Raw genomic sequence first — 16,188 nt, forward strand, 5'->3', positions numbered from 1 at the left:
TTGTGTTATTTCAGCATGGTTTCACTTGATAAAACGAAGCAAACGTTATTGTACCTCACGCTGCCATAAATTGGCAAAAATTTACGATCATTCTGCAGTGTGTTGAAGATGGCACTGTGCTAGGCTTCATTAGCACGCTTAAGTGACGATTGATGAGACGCTTTTTGCCTATTAATTATCCCACATCACGTGAAATATGACTTTTGTTTGGCTACTCATCCGTCATGAACAAGTTTACCATACGGGTGTGTGCTTATATAAGGACAGCGGGGATCCTCCGTCTGGGTATGTCTTGTTCCGAAGGGCGCAGTCACGACATCTCCTCTAGAATCTTCGTATTTTTTGCCCCCTAAGGTACATCAAAATCAAATTATGCATAGGTTGACTTTAAATGATATTTGTATTGTACCTCCTTTTCAAATAACAGGATGAAATTCGCATCGGTGTTGCTGTTGGGTCTTGTCGTATTCTCCAATCAAGAGTTTTTTCAGCAACCAACAAACGAAAGGTTGCTTTGGTTGTTGTCTCATTACCCACCACGGCCCGCATTTCATAACTACAATTACCAACCTGTTAACAATTACGATATCGAAGATGGCAGGACGGACGCATTTCTGAAACATTGGTCACATCCGCCAGCAATTGCGACCTATTCACAGGTAAACATTAAACTGCGCATTGTTTCAAATCAGAAATGAACATTTACTTTTTAGGATAAACAACCGTATCTGAATGCCATTGAAAATGCGAACAACGTGGACGAAGATCAATTTCCAGACGTCCAACTGCGAGGCAAATTGGGCGTGAGCCGTTATCGGCCCTCGTTTTTGCAACAGCTGAAACCGCAATACCATCCGCGCATCGTCATCAACTTGGCCAGTCGAACTAATCTTCTTAACAAAGTGAAAACGGTTACATTCACGTTCACCTCGTCTGTCACGTTCACCAGCGTGCAATCGTGCATTCCGAGTACAGAGTTTTCTCCCGGTTCGGCCGGCGTGAATTGTCGCAAGCGACGCGAAGTTTTAGAATCCTCACATTCTCAATTAGAACCGAGTCAGTTTGCCATCGCTCCATCAGGGGTCCAACCGTAAGTACAAAGACATTCAGTTGTTGAAGAAGTTGATGAAAAGTATTTGAATTTCGTAGAGTGGAGCACACTGCTCTACCGTCGCAAGATCCAACGGCAGAAAACGGACCGTTTGCAAACGATCCGGCTGTTAATCACGGCATTGTTTCTTCGAAAGATGAAGGAGTTGTGGACGAATCGTCGAACGTTACACTGACGCCGGTGGGTCGTATAAGAGATAAGCGATTTTTTTTCCATCTTGTGACGACGACAACAGCCATCAGTTACACGTTCTTGTCGACGACAGTCACGAAAACGGTTAACTTGTTGAGCCAAATAGATCCTCTGATGGGACAGCTAGTTTGTGTTCCGCAAGGTTACTCTGTCTGTCCTTATATCGGTACAGTGTTTCCGGGCTAAGTTCATCGAGTTTTCCAAATAATATTATCTTCTATCTGATATTATTTTGGGGAGGCATCCAAGTTCTGTTTTTCATCGTTGTTTGACGTTCAATCTGATATTCACCTTCGTGCAGCTGTATCCTTCGATCTGAATTCTTTGCAATCAAGTACTTGGTTAAACGTATCCGATAAAAGGAACACAAATATGCTATTTAAAAAAACTAATATTCCAATCCATTCCTCTATTTTTCTTCCTATTACGCTAAAACGATTCGTTACACGAATGCAGAAGAGGAGGATAAATATAATATTTGATTAATTACATTGATAAACATTTGATCTTATAACTTAATAAAATGGAAGACTTTAAACAAAACATACCATCTTTCCTGCCGAGAAGCAATCGAAGACGTGGTAGTCGATTATAAGGCTGAAATTGTTCTATAAAAATAAATAAAGTTAATTAAAAAAGAATACCAACTAGCCATATCCTGTTAGTTATTAGTTTAGTTTCCCCGCAACGCACAGGTGATGAAACTAACGTCATTTTAAGTTACTCAAAGTATCAATTAACGAATAACAGCTGAAGCCTTTGCGTATTTTTCTTTTGCTTTCCACCGAAATGTGTTTTAAAAATTACGAACGGAAGAAGTGGGAAAGGGGAAACACCTGCTGCAATCGTGTAGGGTAAAAACGATAAAAAAAAAGGTGAGAAGCGGATGGGTAAAATACAACGAATGCAAACGGAAGAACCATATACACAAGTTGTTGAATTCTAGCGATGACGAAGAAAACCCACCACGTTTTCTCACATGAATTTCCTGGGGAAAACACGTCCTAACTTAAGTCATAACGAATGACGAGGATCTTCTAAAATCGTCCTTGAAAGTATGCTCGTTATCCTCACGTCCACGACAGCTATAACAACAGTAGCTGGACAAAGATTGACAGCAAACGTTCGTGTAGAATGAACGTTGCCTCAAAGTTCATCGGCCGTCGGGGAACTTCACTGAAAACGCATTAAAATTTTATGGCGTCGTCATCAGATTGTTAAATATAAAGCAGTTATAGCGCTTCTACAGCGTAGACATTTCAACCTGACTTTTGAGTATTGCATTATTGCTCATAAACGAGGATTAAGATGTTAGGGGAAATACATTAATTACCTCCATCCCGTCAATTAGAGCGAAGTTTAACTCGGCATGTGCGTAACAGTAAAGCCTCGCTGAAGAGCAGTGGGTGCTGTTAAATGCCACGGACAGTAGAAATGTATATAAGTCAGCACGCATCTCATTTTGGGTGTAGTGTGATCCATCGACTCCGCAGCAAGTCAGCAACAAAGGAAAGCAAAGGGCAGGAGGATCCGAATTCTATACGCTAAGGTACTGAGTGTTTACATTTAATTGTTTTTAAGTTGAAGTAATGGTTCTGGAGTTGAAATCAAACAATGTTTTTCTTGTACGATCAAATCTAGATGGAATTTACCTTCATATTGTTAGCAGCTCTTGTGGCCGTCACCCAACAGCAATTCCGACAGCATCCAGGTGAAGCAGTGTTTTGGTTGGCACCTCATTATCCACCACTATCAGCCACCATCCACGGCTATTTCACTTCCAACTACAATAACGACGAACTTGAAATGCCCTTCTTTCGTCAACTGCCAGTAAAAATCTAAAATCTTAAAATCTTGAATTTCACACAATCATTCAAAAAATGTATTTTATCTTTACCTGATCAATTTTTCAAGAGGAACGATCCAGTTAGGGAAGAGAACTATGTAGGCATCAAATTAAGAACTAAAGATGTCAATCGCTACCAACCGTTGCCGCAGAATAACGCACGATTTGTCATCAATTTCTCGAGCCTATCCCCTTTGTTGAACAAAGTGAAAACGATTACTTTCACGATAACGTCATCAGTGACTTTTACCAAAGTACAATCATGCCTTCCAACCAACCAGTTTTACACCAGCGCTTTCACTAGCGTCACTTGCCGTCGTAAGCGAAGCGCAATCGTCGAATCATCAGACGTTCAATTAACCATCAACCCGACTAATATGCAGCCGTAAGTATTAACACTTCAGAGTGAAACAATGATTTTTGAATAAATATTCTCGTTCTAGAATTGAACCTACGATTGTTTCCGCGTTGAATGCGCCGTCAGGAAACGCCGAACGTCCGCTGATCAGTTCGTCCAAAGATGAAGACCTGCTGGACGAAAAGCAGAACTCACAAGCAATGCCACAATCAAAGCAATCGAGAATGCAAAGATTGTTTTTCCACTTCGTCACAACTACAACAGTTGTGAGCTACACGTTTTTCTCTGCGACGAGTACGAAGACGGTGAGTTTCGTGAGTGTTGGTAACGCGCAAGGACCAGGATACCTGACCTGCCGTCCAGAGGGCTACATTGTATGCTCTTAACAAATTGCCTTAACCGACCGACACAGCACACACACTCACAGAAACTACTACGGCTTTTACAAGCAACTTAGCAACACACGTCTTACAACCCCCTTTCTTGAAACGTCCTTCTAAAACTCTAATTAAATGCAAGCTACAAACATAATAAACAGCAGGTGCAATCTTAATGCATAGAGTGTGTTCATTCCGTTTCGTTTTGTTTACAAATCTTTCAATGCTATTAGTGGAATAACTACCAAATGCAATGCCAGCGATGTCACACTTTGAAATTTTCAATTTCATATTGCAAACAAGGAAGTGTCTGCTGTAATTTCTAGAAAACTGGAACAACAGCACTAACCATAAGAATTAAGATGTATAAAACCAACACCCCGGCGAGTAACAAAATCTAAAGTGAATGAGAAAAATCTAAGGATATTGGGACAGTGATGATTAAGGGCAAATTGGATAGCCAGGAGGCACGCATCGGAATCTCACTGCTGGAACGAAAGTGCTGGTGATAATAGTTGAAGTTACCGACCACGAAGTAATGGTTGTCCCTGCCACCAGAGAAGTCGGCCACGCCAAGTACAAGAATCGCTTCTTGTTTCTCATCTGCATATCCGACACGTCAATCAATCGCCTACCACGCCCTTCCTCGTCCTTTGAAGACATGATTTCACTCGTAATGTCCCGTCCGTCGTGGATAAAAGACACCTTCATCGGCTGTTCTGTTGGCGTTACTCTAAAAGAGAAAACAATTCAATAGGACCATTGGACGTTTTCTTTTAATTTTGAAACTTACAGTTGCACTTGGCTCGGATCGATAGCGAATTGATTAGCGTGTTCATCTTCAAGAAAATCGGATTCAGATTGCCTTTTGCGACGACAATTGGGAACGGGATCGGGCAGCGCTGGGAGGAAATTGTTACGCGGAACGCACGTCGAGAACGTGATGGCCGTGCACGTAGACGTAAGGGTCAACGTAGCCGTCTTGTACGGGTGGTACTGTTTCGTCATAAACAAACGATTCTGTGGCTTATTGCCGAACGTTACGTCTTTTTGTCGATGCCCGTAGTTTTTAACTCTGGGCTCGACGCGCATGCCATCAAACTGCTGATTTCTATCTCGGCTCGGCGATGCTCTTGGATGTTCCTCACGTACCCCAGTCACGATAACGATGGGTGTCACGTCGGGACTGGCATAGCTGTCGTCGTAGTAACGAGGATATTCGATGGGCTGCTGCTGAGCGAACGACGTCGAAATCCATGGCAAATGGAACATGTTCCAGGGCATGTATTGCTGATGGGAAGCAGCGACCAAAATCAACAGGATAACGGGCAACTTCATTTTCTATATGTAAATAAGAGAAAACAGGCGAAGTGAAATTTGACAAATAGCTCCAAAACAAAATAAAATAAGATTCAATTGCCTGATGTAGACTGCCGATGGAACAGCTCAACTGTCAATTGATCTTCTACCGATAGCCCAACGTGCTTTTATAGGTGCTTCGTTGATCGGTTTTGCACCTGTTTCACCTTTATAATGAACGAAGTTTTTGCCAATTGTCCCTTTCACGATGTACCCAGCAAGGCCAGCGTGAAAATTGTTTTCAACACACACTCACTTTGCTTAGCGCGTTTCTGAGAAAGAACCAATTCCAATCGCATTGATCCAGAAAACCAAGAATTTTAAAAGTCCGCTTTGTCCTCGTGTTTTTCTCCTCACACGAACGTTCAGACGGCCAACTTCATTGTCCTTTCTAGAGCTTTTTAAAGCGGTCGTGTCCGCTTTATAGGGCCGCGCTGTACGAAAATACTGAAATATTTTAGTTTGTTGAGTACTATCATAGCTTAAGGGGATATCAATAGAACTATAAGAAACGCAAAAGGCTTTATAAATAGTGGAAGCATTAAGACGTTGCACGTCAGAATCGAAAAGAGTCGTCGAAGAACAAAGATTGCAAGTGTCACACCTGCCCTAGGGTTCATGAATGACAACGAAATTTTCCAAGCAATTTTGGTAGGTAAATGAAATTTCTTCCGTCGATAATCGTGCTTTAAAGCGGCATTGATAAAGGACAGTGCTAATACGTAAAATTGAACAACGTTTCAATACAAAGTATTAAGAATTTTTAGCGCTATTCTATTTTTGCTTTTTGGATAAGACCGAAACCCAATGACGGTTGCCATTCTCACGTAGAAGACCCAAGCACAATGTCAGCCGCAGCTACGTAGTGACTCTGTAATAAGCAACCAACAAAGATAAACGGCCCTGAATAAATAACGTCTCAACGAATAAGGCATTAAACGATACAATTGCTACACAGAAACAGGTAGCCATTGGGGAAACAATTGTCGGAGTTTCACGGACCACATTGTCATTGCAACGAGTGACATGAAAGAAAACGAATAGGGCGGATCTGTTCCAACTCGTCACATATTCATTAAGAAAATCGGCAGGAGGGCTGTATATAAAACCTTAACTAAAAAACTAACCTTGATGAGCTACAGTCGCAACGAACTCGGCCGAATCCATTTCAAATTTTTTTAAGTTAGCACGATGATGACGTAGTCCGGAGGCACTTAAAAAAAACAACACTTTAAACTGCGTGGTCGTAGGGAATTACGTCACAGTCCATCAGTTACACTACTCTTACACACATTACTAGTAGACGTGCAATAATTTCTTCAGTTGAAAATGTGCGACTCTCTCGTCCGATGCACTCGACACATTTGGTGCGTTATTCATTTGTTTTTGGTTTGTTCTCTCTTTTCGTTTCTAAGAAGCCAAGGTGGGGTAAGGATTTTTACAGCAAACTGCAGTGGGAATGAAACTCCCCCCTCTAAAACAAAAGACCTAATGAGAGTGTATTACATTCACTGCTATGACGTAAGGTGTAAAAATGGGCAGGGTTAGCACGACTTCCATCATCGGAACAAGGCTGGGGCGAGATATAAAAAAAAGTAGGTAAAAAATAATACTGGCAGATTGGATTGGAAGTTCAATAAACATAAAACGTAACTTTCCAATTGCAATTCGCCAGACAAGTGCAAAAACATCCGAGACGATCAGTCATCGTAGAGACGGCATGACGACAATCACGCCACTTGAGCGATTAAGCCTTTATCGCATCAGATCGTTTCAAACAAATTGCGAGTTAAGGAATCGGTGGTTTCAGTCAAACAGGTAGCCAACAAGGGGAAACGATAGTCATAGCGGTATAAAACTGGCTATTGGGGAAAAAAAAGAGCGGAGAGCAAGTCATCAATATGTCGTTAAAGGAAGCTGTTTCTATCAGAAAAGAACCTTCCATTTTAGGAATTTAACTTTTTATCTCCAAGGAGCTGGCCACTTGTTCTGAACCACACAAAATGCGATCTATTTTTTTAGCCAAAAACTTGATGACAACTCATTGTTTACTGGAGGGGGGGGGACAATTTGCAAGAATATGGTTGGACAAACTGCCACCGGAAAAAGTGCGCAAACCAATTAGTGTACCGAATTTGCTTGCACGGTTGTTGTTCCCTTTGAAATGAATTCCTAGAATTCATTGATTTTTAGCGGGGTACGATAAGGGCACGAGGTCAAGATTTTTAAACATTCAGGTTCCGGCCTATATTCTATAATTGGACGTATAGTATAGCCTAGACTGTCTATACGGTAAAACACTAATACACTTTCGATAAAGGTCGTTATTGCAGGACGCATACAAAACAAAACAAAAAGACACAACATTTTAGCACGATAGTACTAAATATGTGCTGTATGAATGGATGAAAGTTCTATGCACATGAGGTTATATGGCGTAGGACACTTGATGCTCATTGCAAATGTCATTCAAAAACAGCTGGGTAGCTTGTGAGAGACCCGAGTAGCCAAGGTGTATGAAATCCTTGCAGCCAACGTATACGTTATTCCAATTGATGTACGACTCGACTTTTTTCGCGTTCAAACGCGAGTGACGTTGGAAAACCTTGCAGCTGCGACAGTATTCAGTTGCCCATGGATGACTGGAATTGTAGTAGCGTATGCTTGAATAATTCCTAGTATCGAGCATATTTATGAAACAAACAAACAAAAAAAAAACCAAGTTCAAATGGAAACGTTTTGCAAGCAGTACCCGAGAATACGACGAGCTGCTTCGTTGAAAAGGTGGATTTTTTCCGAAAAAACGGAAGTGTTCGGAGCCGTGCCGTTGCCATAGAACTCCCCGCTTGGATACTGATTCAGCCAAATGACTTGGGTCACATTCGCCAACTGACCCAGGATTGGTCCGATGTGCAGGAGCCCGTCTTCATATACTTGAAAGTCATTTTCGTGTGGACGCACACCGTAGCGAAACATATGGTGGACTGACATACCTAATGACGAGTGTGAAATGCAAGAAGAAAAGCAGGCCGTTTTTCATTGTTAATCAATTTTACTTAGGAAAATCAAATGAGGTCGTCCTGCTTCACTGGTCGCCCATCCACGAGTCATTTTCATAAGGCCTTCATTTATTAACGGCTGCCATTTGAATGATAGTTTCAACCCGAGAATCTGACTGGTAATTTCTACGTTTTCATGATATGCGTTTGGGATGAAGGTCGGAGTCGATGTTTTATCGAAATCTGGAAGGAGCTTCAAAGAGAACATTTGAACTGTCATGTAAGCACAATCGGTATAAAACCAAAGTAAAAATGCACTTCATCAACTTACCCTAACGAAATTGAAAAAATGTTGTCGAAGCCTTGAATCTCCCATGAATAGGAAATGCAACATTTCAACAGATTTCTCTCCTTTCATTGCATCGAGACAGGCTGCAATGCGACTGGGCGTGTACTGCAGAAGTCTGCAAGGACTGCCGTCGGACATCAGCCGGTTGCTAATGTAAGACCCTTTTGCTTCTTTCGCGTAGTGGTATTCCCCTCCATTGATAAGATTTCCTATGCAGACAGGCAATTCGTTGTCTGCCGCCAAGTTCATTCTTTTCAAAAATCAACGCACTAGTGTCAATTTACTACCACAAAATCCTGCTTTTATTACATGCAAAATATCGCTACTTACGTCCCAATGCTATTTAGTGTCGTCGTTCGCCAAGCAATGGATCTGTAGATCATTGACGACAGGAAACAAAACATGCATCCGACAGCCAGGAACAGCCGAACGTTTTCGCTTCGCAATCCACGTTCCATCTCGGAGAAATTAAACGGCATACGCACCAACAGTTATAACACTTACAAACAAATTAAAAACCCCAAAACAATGGCACTACTTGAACGACAAACTAGACGTGCAATTTTAGCGAGTTTTTTTTTTTTTTGGAAGCGAGTTGGATAGCACAAATCTACTACCAGTCAAAGATATACTGAAAAGACTAAAGCATATCCTTAGACCTCCTAGCATATCGTTCTTTAAAACAATACAATCATTTTTGAGTACTAAGAAAAAAGAAAATCTTGTAATTTTCCTGCAGGCCACGAATTCAAATAAAAACGCCTGCGTACCTTGAATTTGAAAATCGGTGGCTAATGATGATGGATAGCGCTGGTCGAACCCTTTTTTCTTTGGTTAATAACCTTTCCCCAAAATCATGAACATTAAGCCCGACCTTGCTCAGGTTGTTGTCATTGAACAAGAGAAACCGATCAACACAAACTAAAAGCCCGAACGTGAAGCATTGCACATCCTTGAATTCAATCTCGTAGTTGATTATCTTTAACCTTTCTTCTATTGACCTTCTTCTCGTATCGATATATCGTACTTGCAGTTTGATATCCACTAGAACAATCTCATAGTTAGCAGAACATGTTTGGAGTCTTTTACTTTGATATGGTGGCTCAAAATGACGTTTCAAATGTCACAAAAGACAGAAGAGGTTATAATGAGTTGACTGGGGTGATAGCCCAAAAAATTAGATTTAACAAAAAACAAACAAAAACAAAGTTAAAAACTGATCCCATTCAAATGAGTAATGATACTGCATACGACGATCCAGCTGAAATATTAAACCAACAACAAAATCACGTTTGAATACCATGACTTTCTACGTGGCGTAACTACGTGGCGTAACAACTCACACACACAAATTGCCATGGCTTTTACAAGCACCTTAGTAACACACACGTCTTACAATTCCCTTTCTTGAAACGTCCTTCTAAAACTCTAATTAAATGCAAGCTACAAACATAATAAACAGCAGGTGCAATCTTAATGCATAGAGTGTGTTCATTCCGTTTCGTTTTGTTTACAAATCTTTCAATGCTATTAGTGGAATAACTACCAAATACAATGCCAGTGATGTCACACTTTGAAATTTTCAATTTCATATTGCAAACAAGGAAGTGTCTGCTGTAATTTCTAGAAAACTGGAACAACAGCACTAACCATAAGAATTAAGATGTATAAAACCAACACCCCGGTGAGTAACAAAATCTAAAGTGAATGAGAAAAATCTAAGGATATTGGGACAGTGATGATTAAGGGCAAATTGGATAGCCAGTAGACACGCATCGGAATCTCACTGCTTGAACGAAAGTGCTGGTGATAATAGTTGAAGTTACCGACCACGAAGTAATGGTTATCGTTGCCACCAGAGAAGTCGGCCACAAGTACAAGAATCGCTTCTTGTTTCTCATCTGCATCTCCGACAGGTCAATCAATCGCCTACCACGCCCTTCCTCGTCCTTTGAAGACATGATTTCACTCGTAATGTCCCGTCCGTCGTGGATAAAAGACACCTTCATCGGCTGTTCTGTTGGCGTTACTCTAAAAGAGAAAACAATTCAATAGGACCATTGGACGTTTTCTTTTAATTTTGAAACTTACAGTTGCATTTGGCTGGCATCGATAGCGAATTGATTAGCGTGTTCATCTTCAAGCAAATCGGATTCAGATTGCCTTTTGCGACGACAATTGGGAACGGGATCGGGCAGCGCTGGGAGGAAATTGTTACGCGGAACGCACGTCGAGAACGTGATGGCCGTGCACGTAGACGTATGGGTCAGCGCAGCCGTCTTGTACGGGTGGTACTGTTTCGTCATAAACAAACGATTTTGTGGCTTATTGCCGAACGTTACGTCTTCTTGTCATTCCCCGTAGTTTTTAACTCTGGGCTCGTCGCGCATGCTATCAAACTGCTGACTTCTATCTCGGCTGGACGATGCTATTGGATGTTTCTCATGTACCCCAGTCCCGATGATGATGGGTGTCACGTCGGGACTGGCATAGCTGTCGTCGTAGTAACGAGGATATTCGATGGGCTGCTGCTGAGCGAACGGCGTCGAAATCCATGGCAAATGGAACATGTTCCGGGGCATGTATTGCTGATGGGAAGCAGCGACCAAAATCAACAGGATAACGGACAACTTCATTTTCTATATGTAAATAATAGAAAACAGGAGAAGTGAAATTTAACACATAGCTTCAAAGCAAAATTGAATTAAATTCAATTGCCCGATGTAGACTGCCGATGGAACAGTTCAACTGTCAATTGATCTTCTACCGATAGCCTCCAACATGTTTTTATAGGTGCTTCGTTATCGTTTCGCACCTGTTCCCTTTATAACGAACGAAGCTTTTACCAATTGTCCCTTTCATGATGTGCCCATCAAGGCCAGCGTGAAAATTGTTTACAACACACACCCACTTTGCTTAGCGCGTTTCCAAGAAAGAATCAACTTCAATCGCATTGATCCGAAAAGCCAAGAATGTTAAAAGCCGCACTTTGTCCCCGTGTTTTTCTCCTCACACGAACGTCCAGACGGCCAATTTCATTCTCTTTTCTAAAGCTTTATAAAGCGGCCGTGTCCGGTTTATAGGGCCGCGCTTTACGAAAATATTGAAATATTTTAGTTTGTTGGAGTACCATCGTAGCTTAAGGGGATACCAATAGAACTATAAGAAACAAAAAAGGGTTTATAAATAGTGGAAGCATTAAGCCGTTGAGCATCAGAATCGAAAAGAGTCATAGAAGAACAAAGATTGCTCGTGCCACACCTGCCCTAGTGTTCTTGAATGACACGAAATTCGACATTGATAAAGGACAATGTTAATACGCAAAATTAAAGCAACGTTTCAATACAAAGTACTAAGAATTTTTAGTGCTATTCTATTTTTGCTTTTTGGATAAAGACCCAAGCACACGTCAGCTCCAACTACGTAGGGATCCTGTAATAAACAACTAACAAAGATAAACGGCCGTGAATACATAATGTATCAACGAATCAGGCATTAAACGATACAATGGCTACACAGAAACGGGTAGCCATTGGGGAAACGATTGTCAGAGTTTCACGGGCCACATCGTCATTGTAACGAGTGACATGAAAGAAAACGAATAGGGTGGTTCTGCACCAACTCATCACATATTCATTAAGAAAATCGGCAGGAGGGCTGTATATAAAACCTTAACTAAAAAAACTAACCTTGATGAGCTGCAATCGCAACGAACTCGACTGAATCCATTTCAAATCTTTTTATGTGAGCACGATGATGACGTAGTCCGGAGGCACTTAAAAAAAACAACACTTTAAACTGCGTGGTCGTAGGGAATTACGTTACAGTTCATCAGTTACACTATACTCTTACACACATTACTAATAGACGTGCAATCATTCCTCCAGTTGAAAATGTGCGACTCTCTCGTCCGATGCATTAAACACGTTTGGTGCGTTATTCATTTGTTTTGGTTTGTTCTCTCTTTTTCGTTTCTAAGAAGTCAAGGTGGGGTAAGGATTTTTACAGCAACTGCGGTGGGAATGAAACTCCCCCTCCAAAGCAAAATACCTAATGAGCTTGTATTACCTTCACTGCTATGACGGAAGGTGTAAAAATAGGCAGGGTTAGCACAGTTCCATCACCGGAACAAGGCTGGGTGGAGATAAAAAAAAAATAGATAGAAAATAATCGAGGCAGATTGGATTGGAAATTGTTTAAGCGTGAAACGTAATTTCAAATTGCAATTCGCCCAGGAAGTGCAAAGACGTTCGAGACGATCAGACATCGTAGAGATGGTGATGACTTGGGCGACTGGACCGTTATCGCATCAGATCGTTTCAAACCAATTGTGAATTAAGGAAATGGTGGTTTCAGGCAAACAGCTGGCAAACAAAGGGAAACGATAGTCATAGCGATATAAACGTGGCTATTGGGAATAAAAAGAGCGGAGGGCATGTCATCAAAATGTCGTTAAAGATAGCTGTTTCTAACAGAAGAAAACCTTCCATTTTAGCAACTCAACTGGTCATCTCCAAGGAGCGGGCCATTGTTCCACACAAAATTCGGACCTAGGTCGAAAATTTGATGATCATCTGGTTGTTGACTAGGGGGGTACAAATGCCAACAATATCGTTGGAGAACTGCCATTGGAAAGAGGCCGTGCACTGGATTGCTTGCACGGCTGTTCTCTTTGATATGAATTCTAAGAATTCATTGATTTTAGGAGGGTATAGTAACGCCAGCTCAAGATTTTATCCCTAAAATTTGACTGAGGGTTTTGATTGTTGGATGGATATTTTCATTAGGGCCATTAAAATTCAAATGTAAGGTAAAATGTAACGGTTTTTGAAAAAGAAAACTCCTGTAATTTTCCTGCAGGCCACAAATTAAGAGCGCTTCCATATGTCGGTTTCGAAAATCAATGCAAATGATGATGGATAGTCTTGGCCGTCCCCCATTATCTTCGGTTAATAACCTTTGCCAAGATCGTGAACAGTGTGCTCGACCTTGCTCAGGTTGTTGGCATTCAACAAGAGAAAGTGATCAATAACAAACAAGCACGACCGTGAAGCATCAGACATCCTTGAATTCAATCTCATAACTGATTACCATTAACTCATATTTCATCGACGTTCTCCTTGCATCGTATTATACTTTGTGAGTTTGATTCCATTAGAGTAATCTAATAGTTCTGTTTCGAGTCTTTTACTTTGATGCCGTGGCTTGAAATCACGTTCCGGATGTCACAAAAGGCAGAATAGGTTAGTAAGTTGACTGGGGCAATAGCGGAAAATGTGCGCTGGAACATACTGAGAATGTCGGGCAATGAAATGTTGAAAACCAAGGGCTTTGCGTGACACGGGATTCAAATCGCATAGGCTAGTTTCACGTCGGAAATGAATTTGGACGTTGACGTCGTCAAACTAGTTCATCCCAAGAGGAAATTCAAAGCCAGTAGTTGCCTTTAGAGATAGTCAATTACCAAGAACAGGCTCACCGTATTCAATTTTCTTCACCCTTGAATGTTTGCATACCTGGTAAATCAACTTTCGTTTTTCAAAATCATTTGCACGAACATTTTGTTTACATCTTTACTTACGTCTTGCAGATAGAAAACGAAAACAAACTTAAAAACTGATCCCATTAAAATGAGTAACAAGATTGCATACGATATCCAGCCGAAATTTTAGACCAAGAACAAAATCACGTTTAAATACCAGGACTTTCTACGTGGCGTAAATTGTACAGGTAGACGGGCAGCAAGGGCCAGCCTTTTTTGCGCAGACTTTCTTGAACTCGTTCGATAGAAGACTTGAGCTTCAAGCGATGACCAGCAGTGAGTGGTATCCTGCCGCCAGTAATTCATGCAAATTAAGATTGATTACCACCTGTGACGCATTCATCACGAATTTGTTTTTCCTTATTATGTTTTTGCTTACACGGGTTTCTTTGTACGCTTGTGGTCCTTACGGTCCTTGTGTAGCAGAGTGCAACGCATCCTCTCCGGATCGACAGGTGGATGATGAGGATCAACGAAGTTGATAACGTTCAATAAACGTTTCAGTTCGGCCGCTGTGTCTTCCAGAAGAAGCCGCTCGTAGAAAATGACGGTCCCGTTTTGAATGTTTTCAATCCAACCGACCGCGTGATCGGCCCACGTATCCGCAACGTAATCGATGTATTTATCCCACTGGGGGCCCAAGAAATCTTTTTCTGGCACCACTCCCGTGTGATTTCCAGAAGATCCGAGGAAATGTGCAAACGTAAACAACGCGTCCATCGGATTACGTAAGAGAAGGATGCCGCGATTGCCGTAGAGAAAACTGCGGATGGGCCCTCTGTTTTTCTTAGTTTCATTGGCCTTCACCTATATGCCCAACATTTTCAGAGTCAAAAGTGAACTTATTTGGTTTTAATTTGAAAATACTGACGAGATTGTTAGTTAAAGTCGGAAAAGATGCAAAATCGGGTAAAAGGACGTCGTGATCTTTAATGAGAATCGTGCATTCACAATCCAAATCCGCCGTATTGCCATGATGTCCTAACATTAACAAAGTTTAAGCATAACTTTATCAACTATCACCAATTAAGCGTGACATTATGTATACCCGTCAACACGATCGGCGATTCCGCACGTCCGTAAACTGTTCCAGTGTATATCCTTAATGACGCACAGAATTGAATCAGCGAAATTCATAAATGAATAGAGATCAACTCACCCTGTTACGCCTTCGATTAACTGGCGTGTCCACGTTACTCCACTACCAGGAAAAGAAGTTAAAGCCCATTTAGGTCTGGTTTTATTCTTTGCAAACTTAAAATGGCACAAAACCAATGCTATTAAAACTTACAATAGGTAGAAAATGCAATAAAATTTTTTTTTACCTGGACAGGGAAATGTTGACAGGTAGGATCACCAATCCAAGGGTAGCTCACAGGATCGGGATCGGTAATGTAATCAGTGGGTAAATCACATTTTTGCCGGCCATTAGCAACGGACGACGAGTAGTTGCAAGTGTTGGTGGTGATCAACATTTCATAATTAAAGCGATAAAAGGAGAATAGCACAAGACCTGTCACCACCAAACCAATGACATAAAAATCTTTGAATAAACGGAGCTTCATGTTCGATGCTGGCGATTCAATCAGCCTGGCACTACGAACTAAGCGAATCAGCGAGTAAATAAAGATTTCGAAGACATCGGCCAGTTGAACATACCGAATATCTCATAACACGAACGTGGTTGTCTTAAGGACCTCCCTAAAAAAAAAAAACTTGAAAAATAGTTGTGCCGAAGGGTTGGATGTATCCGAGGAAAACCAAAAAAATACTTCACTCACAATGTTATTCGATTTTAAACGTTCAACGTGTTCAAGTCGGAACGTGAACAAGTGGTCCCCAATTCTCAGATAACTCTGGTTTACATTGCCTAGTTTTTTTTTTCTGGTCATTTAATCGTATCCTAAGTTTGATTGGTAAGTTAAATAGGCAGATGGAACTTGAGTATGGAATGTAGCTTAAATCTTATTTGCCCTTGAATTTCATGCGCCGATTTCAGATTGTTGCTATTGGCTTCCTCCACCGTTTATCGGTAACGTAGATTAAATTAGGCAT

At 41.2% G+C, this 16,188-nt stretch overlaps 6 protein-coding genes across 6 annotated transcripts; 2 read left to right on the forward strand and 4 right to left on the reverse strand.

Moving 5' to 3' along the window:
- The first annotated feature begins 427 nt into the window (after positions 1 to 427).
- On the forward strand, positions 428 to 1,707 carry LOC130689719 (uncharacterized). The gene is made up of 3 exons (XM_057512659.2): positions 428 to 659; positions 714 to 1,090; positions 1,150 to 1,707. The coding sequence occupies exons 1-3, from the start codon at positions 429 to 431 to the stop codon at positions 1,487 to 1,489; spliced, it is 948 nt and encodes a 315-aa protein (XP_057368642.1). The 5' UTR covers position 428; the 3' UTR covers positions 1,490 to 1,707.
- A 1,081-nt stretch (positions 1,708 to 2,788) lies between these two features.
- On the forward strand, positions 2,789 to 4,060 carry LOC130689733 (uncharacterized). The gene is made up of 4 exons (XM_057512674.1): positions 2,789 to 2,852; positions 2,945 to 3,133; positions 3,218 to 3,534; positions 3,593 to 4,060. The coding sequence occupies exons 2-4, from the start codon at positions 2,945 to 2,947 to the stop codon at positions 3,891 to 3,893; spliced, it is 807 nt and encodes a 268-aa protein (XP_057368657.1). The 5' UTR covers positions 2,789 to 2,852; the 3' UTR covers positions 3,894 to 4,060.
- Positions 4,020 to 5,242, reverse strand: LOC130689732 (uncharacterized). Its single transcript, XM_057512673.2, has 2 exons — positions 4,678 to 5,242; positions 4,020 to 4,617 (listed from the first exon to the last, which is right to left on the reverse strand). Exons 1-2 carry the CDS (start codon positions 5,220 to 5,222, stop codon positions 4,326 to 4,328), a joined length of 837 nt encoding a protein of 278 aa, XP_057368656.1. The 5' UTR covers positions 5,223 to 5,242; the 3' UTR covers positions 4,020 to 4,325.
- Positions 5,243 to 7,011: 1,769 nt separating this feature from the next.
- LOC130689744 (N-acetylneuraminate 9-O-acetyltransferase-like) lies at positions 7,012 to 9,067 on the reverse strand. The gene is made up of 5 exons (XM_059495691.1): positions 8,922 to 9,067; positions 8,574 to 8,841; positions 8,300 to 8,495; positions 7,996 to 8,236; positions 7,012 to 7,918 (listed from the first exon to the last, which is right to left on the reverse strand). The coding sequence occupies exons 1-5, from the start codon at positions 9,047 to 9,049 to the stop codon at positions 7,672 to 7,674; spliced, it is 1,080 nt and encodes a 359-aa protein (XP_059351674.1). The 5' UTR covers positions 9,050 to 9,067; the 3' UTR covers positions 7,012 to 7,671.
- A 1,201-nt stretch (positions 9,068 to 10,268) lies between these two features.
- LOC132088095 (uncharacterized) lies at positions 10,269 to 14,478 on the reverse strand. The gene is made up of 3 exons (XM_059495799.1): positions 14,469 to 14,478; positions 10,683 to 11,009; positions 10,269 to 10,622 (listed from the first exon to the last, which is right to left on the reverse strand). Exons 2-3 carry the CDS (start codon positions 10,895 to 10,897, stop codon positions 10,334 to 10,336), a joined length of 504 nt encoding a protein of 167 aa, XP_059351782.1. The 5' UTR covers positions 10,898 to 11,009; positions 14,469 to 14,478; the 3' UTR covers positions 10,269 to 10,333.
- Positions 14,238 to 15,738, reverse strand: LOC130689741 (sialate:O-sulfotransferase 1-like). Its single transcript, XM_057512682.2, has 6 exons — positions 15,459 to 15,738; positions 15,293 to 15,387; positions 15,182 to 15,234; positions 15,005 to 15,114; positions 14,513 to 14,940; positions 14,238 to 14,421 (listed from the first exon to the last, which is right to left on the reverse strand). The coding sequence occupies exons 1-6, from the start codon at positions 15,696 to 15,698 to the stop codon at positions 14,283 to 14,285; spliced, it is 1,065 nt and encodes a 354-aa protein (XP_057368665.2). The 5' UTR covers positions 15,699 to 15,738; the 3' UTR covers positions 14,238 to 14,282.
- Positions 15,739 to 16,188: the final 450 nt, after the last annotated feature.

Source organism: Daphnia carinata, chromosome 6 (genome assembly GCF_022539665.2).
Source record: "Daphnia carinata strain CSIRO-1 chromosome 6, CSIRO_AGI_Dcar_HiC_V3, whole genome shotgun sequence".
In the NCBI taxonomy this organism is placed as follows: domain Eukaryota; kingdom Metazoa; phylum Arthropoda; class Branchiopoda; order Diplostraca; family Daphniidae; genus Daphnia; species Daphnia carinata.

Excerpts from the sequence above, each read along its gene's own strand:
- LOC130689733 (XM_057512674.1), top strand. The coding sequence starts at position 2,945 with ATGGAATTTACCTTCATATTGTTAGCAGCTCTTGTGGCCGTCACCCAA. Across the intron at positions 3,134-3,217 it reads CCTTCTTTCGTCAACTGCCA|AGGAACGATCCAGTTAGGGA; the intron begins GTAAAAATCTAA and ends CAATTTTTCAAG. Across the intron at positions 3,535-3,592 it reads AACCCGACTAATATGCAGCC|AATTGAACCTACGATTGTTT; the intron begins GTAAGTATTAAC and ends TTCTCGTTCTAG.
- LOC130689719 (XM_057512659.2), top strand. The coding sequence starts at position 429 with ATGAAATTCGCATCGGTGTTGCTGTTGGGTCTTGTCGTATTCTCCAAT. Across the intron at positions 660-713 it reads CAATTGCGACCTATTCACAG|GATAAACAACCGTATCTGAA; the intron begins GTAAACATTAAA and ends TTTACTTTTTAG. Across the intron at positions 1,091-1,149 it reads GCTCCATCAGGGGTCCAACC|AGTGGAGCACACTGCTCTAC; the intron begins GTAAGTACAAAG and ends TGAATTTCGTAG.
- LOC130689732 (XM_057512673.2), bottom strand. The coding sequence starts at position 5,222 with ATGAAGTTGCCCGTTATCCTGTTGATTTTGGTCGCTGCTTCCCATCAG. Across the intron at positions 4,618-4,677 it reads GATCCGAGCCAAGTGCAACT|AGTAACGCCAACAGAACAGC; the intron begins GTAAGTTTCAAA and ends TTTCTCTTTTAG.
- LOC130689741 (XM_057512682.2), bottom strand. The coding sequence starts at position 15,698 with ATGAAGCTCCGTTTATTCAAAGATTTTTATGTCATTGGTTTGGTGGTG. Across the intron at positions 15,115-15,181 it reads ATCGCCGATCGTGTTGACGG|GACATCATGGCAATACGGCG; the intron begins GTATACATAATG and ends TGTTAATGTTAG. Across the intron at positions 14,941-15,004 it reads CGACTTTAACTAACAATCTC|GTGAAGGCCAATGAAACTAA; the intron begins GTCAGTATTTTC and ends TTGGGCATATAG.
- LOC132088095 (XM_059495799.1), bottom strand. The coding sequence starts at position 10,897 with ATGACGAAACAGTACCACCCGTACAAGACGGCTGCGCTGACCCATACG. Across the intron at positions 10,623-10,682 it reads GATGCCAGCCAAATGCAACT|AGTAACGCCAACAGAACAGC; the intron begins GTAAGTTTCAAA and ends TTTCTCTTTTAG.
- LOC130689744 (XM_059495691.1), bottom strand. The coding sequence starts at position 9,049 with ATGGAACGTGGATTGCGAAGCGAAAACGTTCGGCTGTTCCTGGCTGTC. Across the intron at positions 8,496-8,573 it reads ATTTTTTCAATTTCGTTAGG|CTCCTTCCAGATTTCGATAA; the intron begins GTAAGTTGATGA and ends TTCTCTTTGAAG. Across the intron at positions 7,919-7,995 it reads GCAGCTCGTCGTATTCTCGG|GAATTATTCAAGCATACGCT; the intron begins GTACTGCTTGCA and ends GCTCGATACTAG.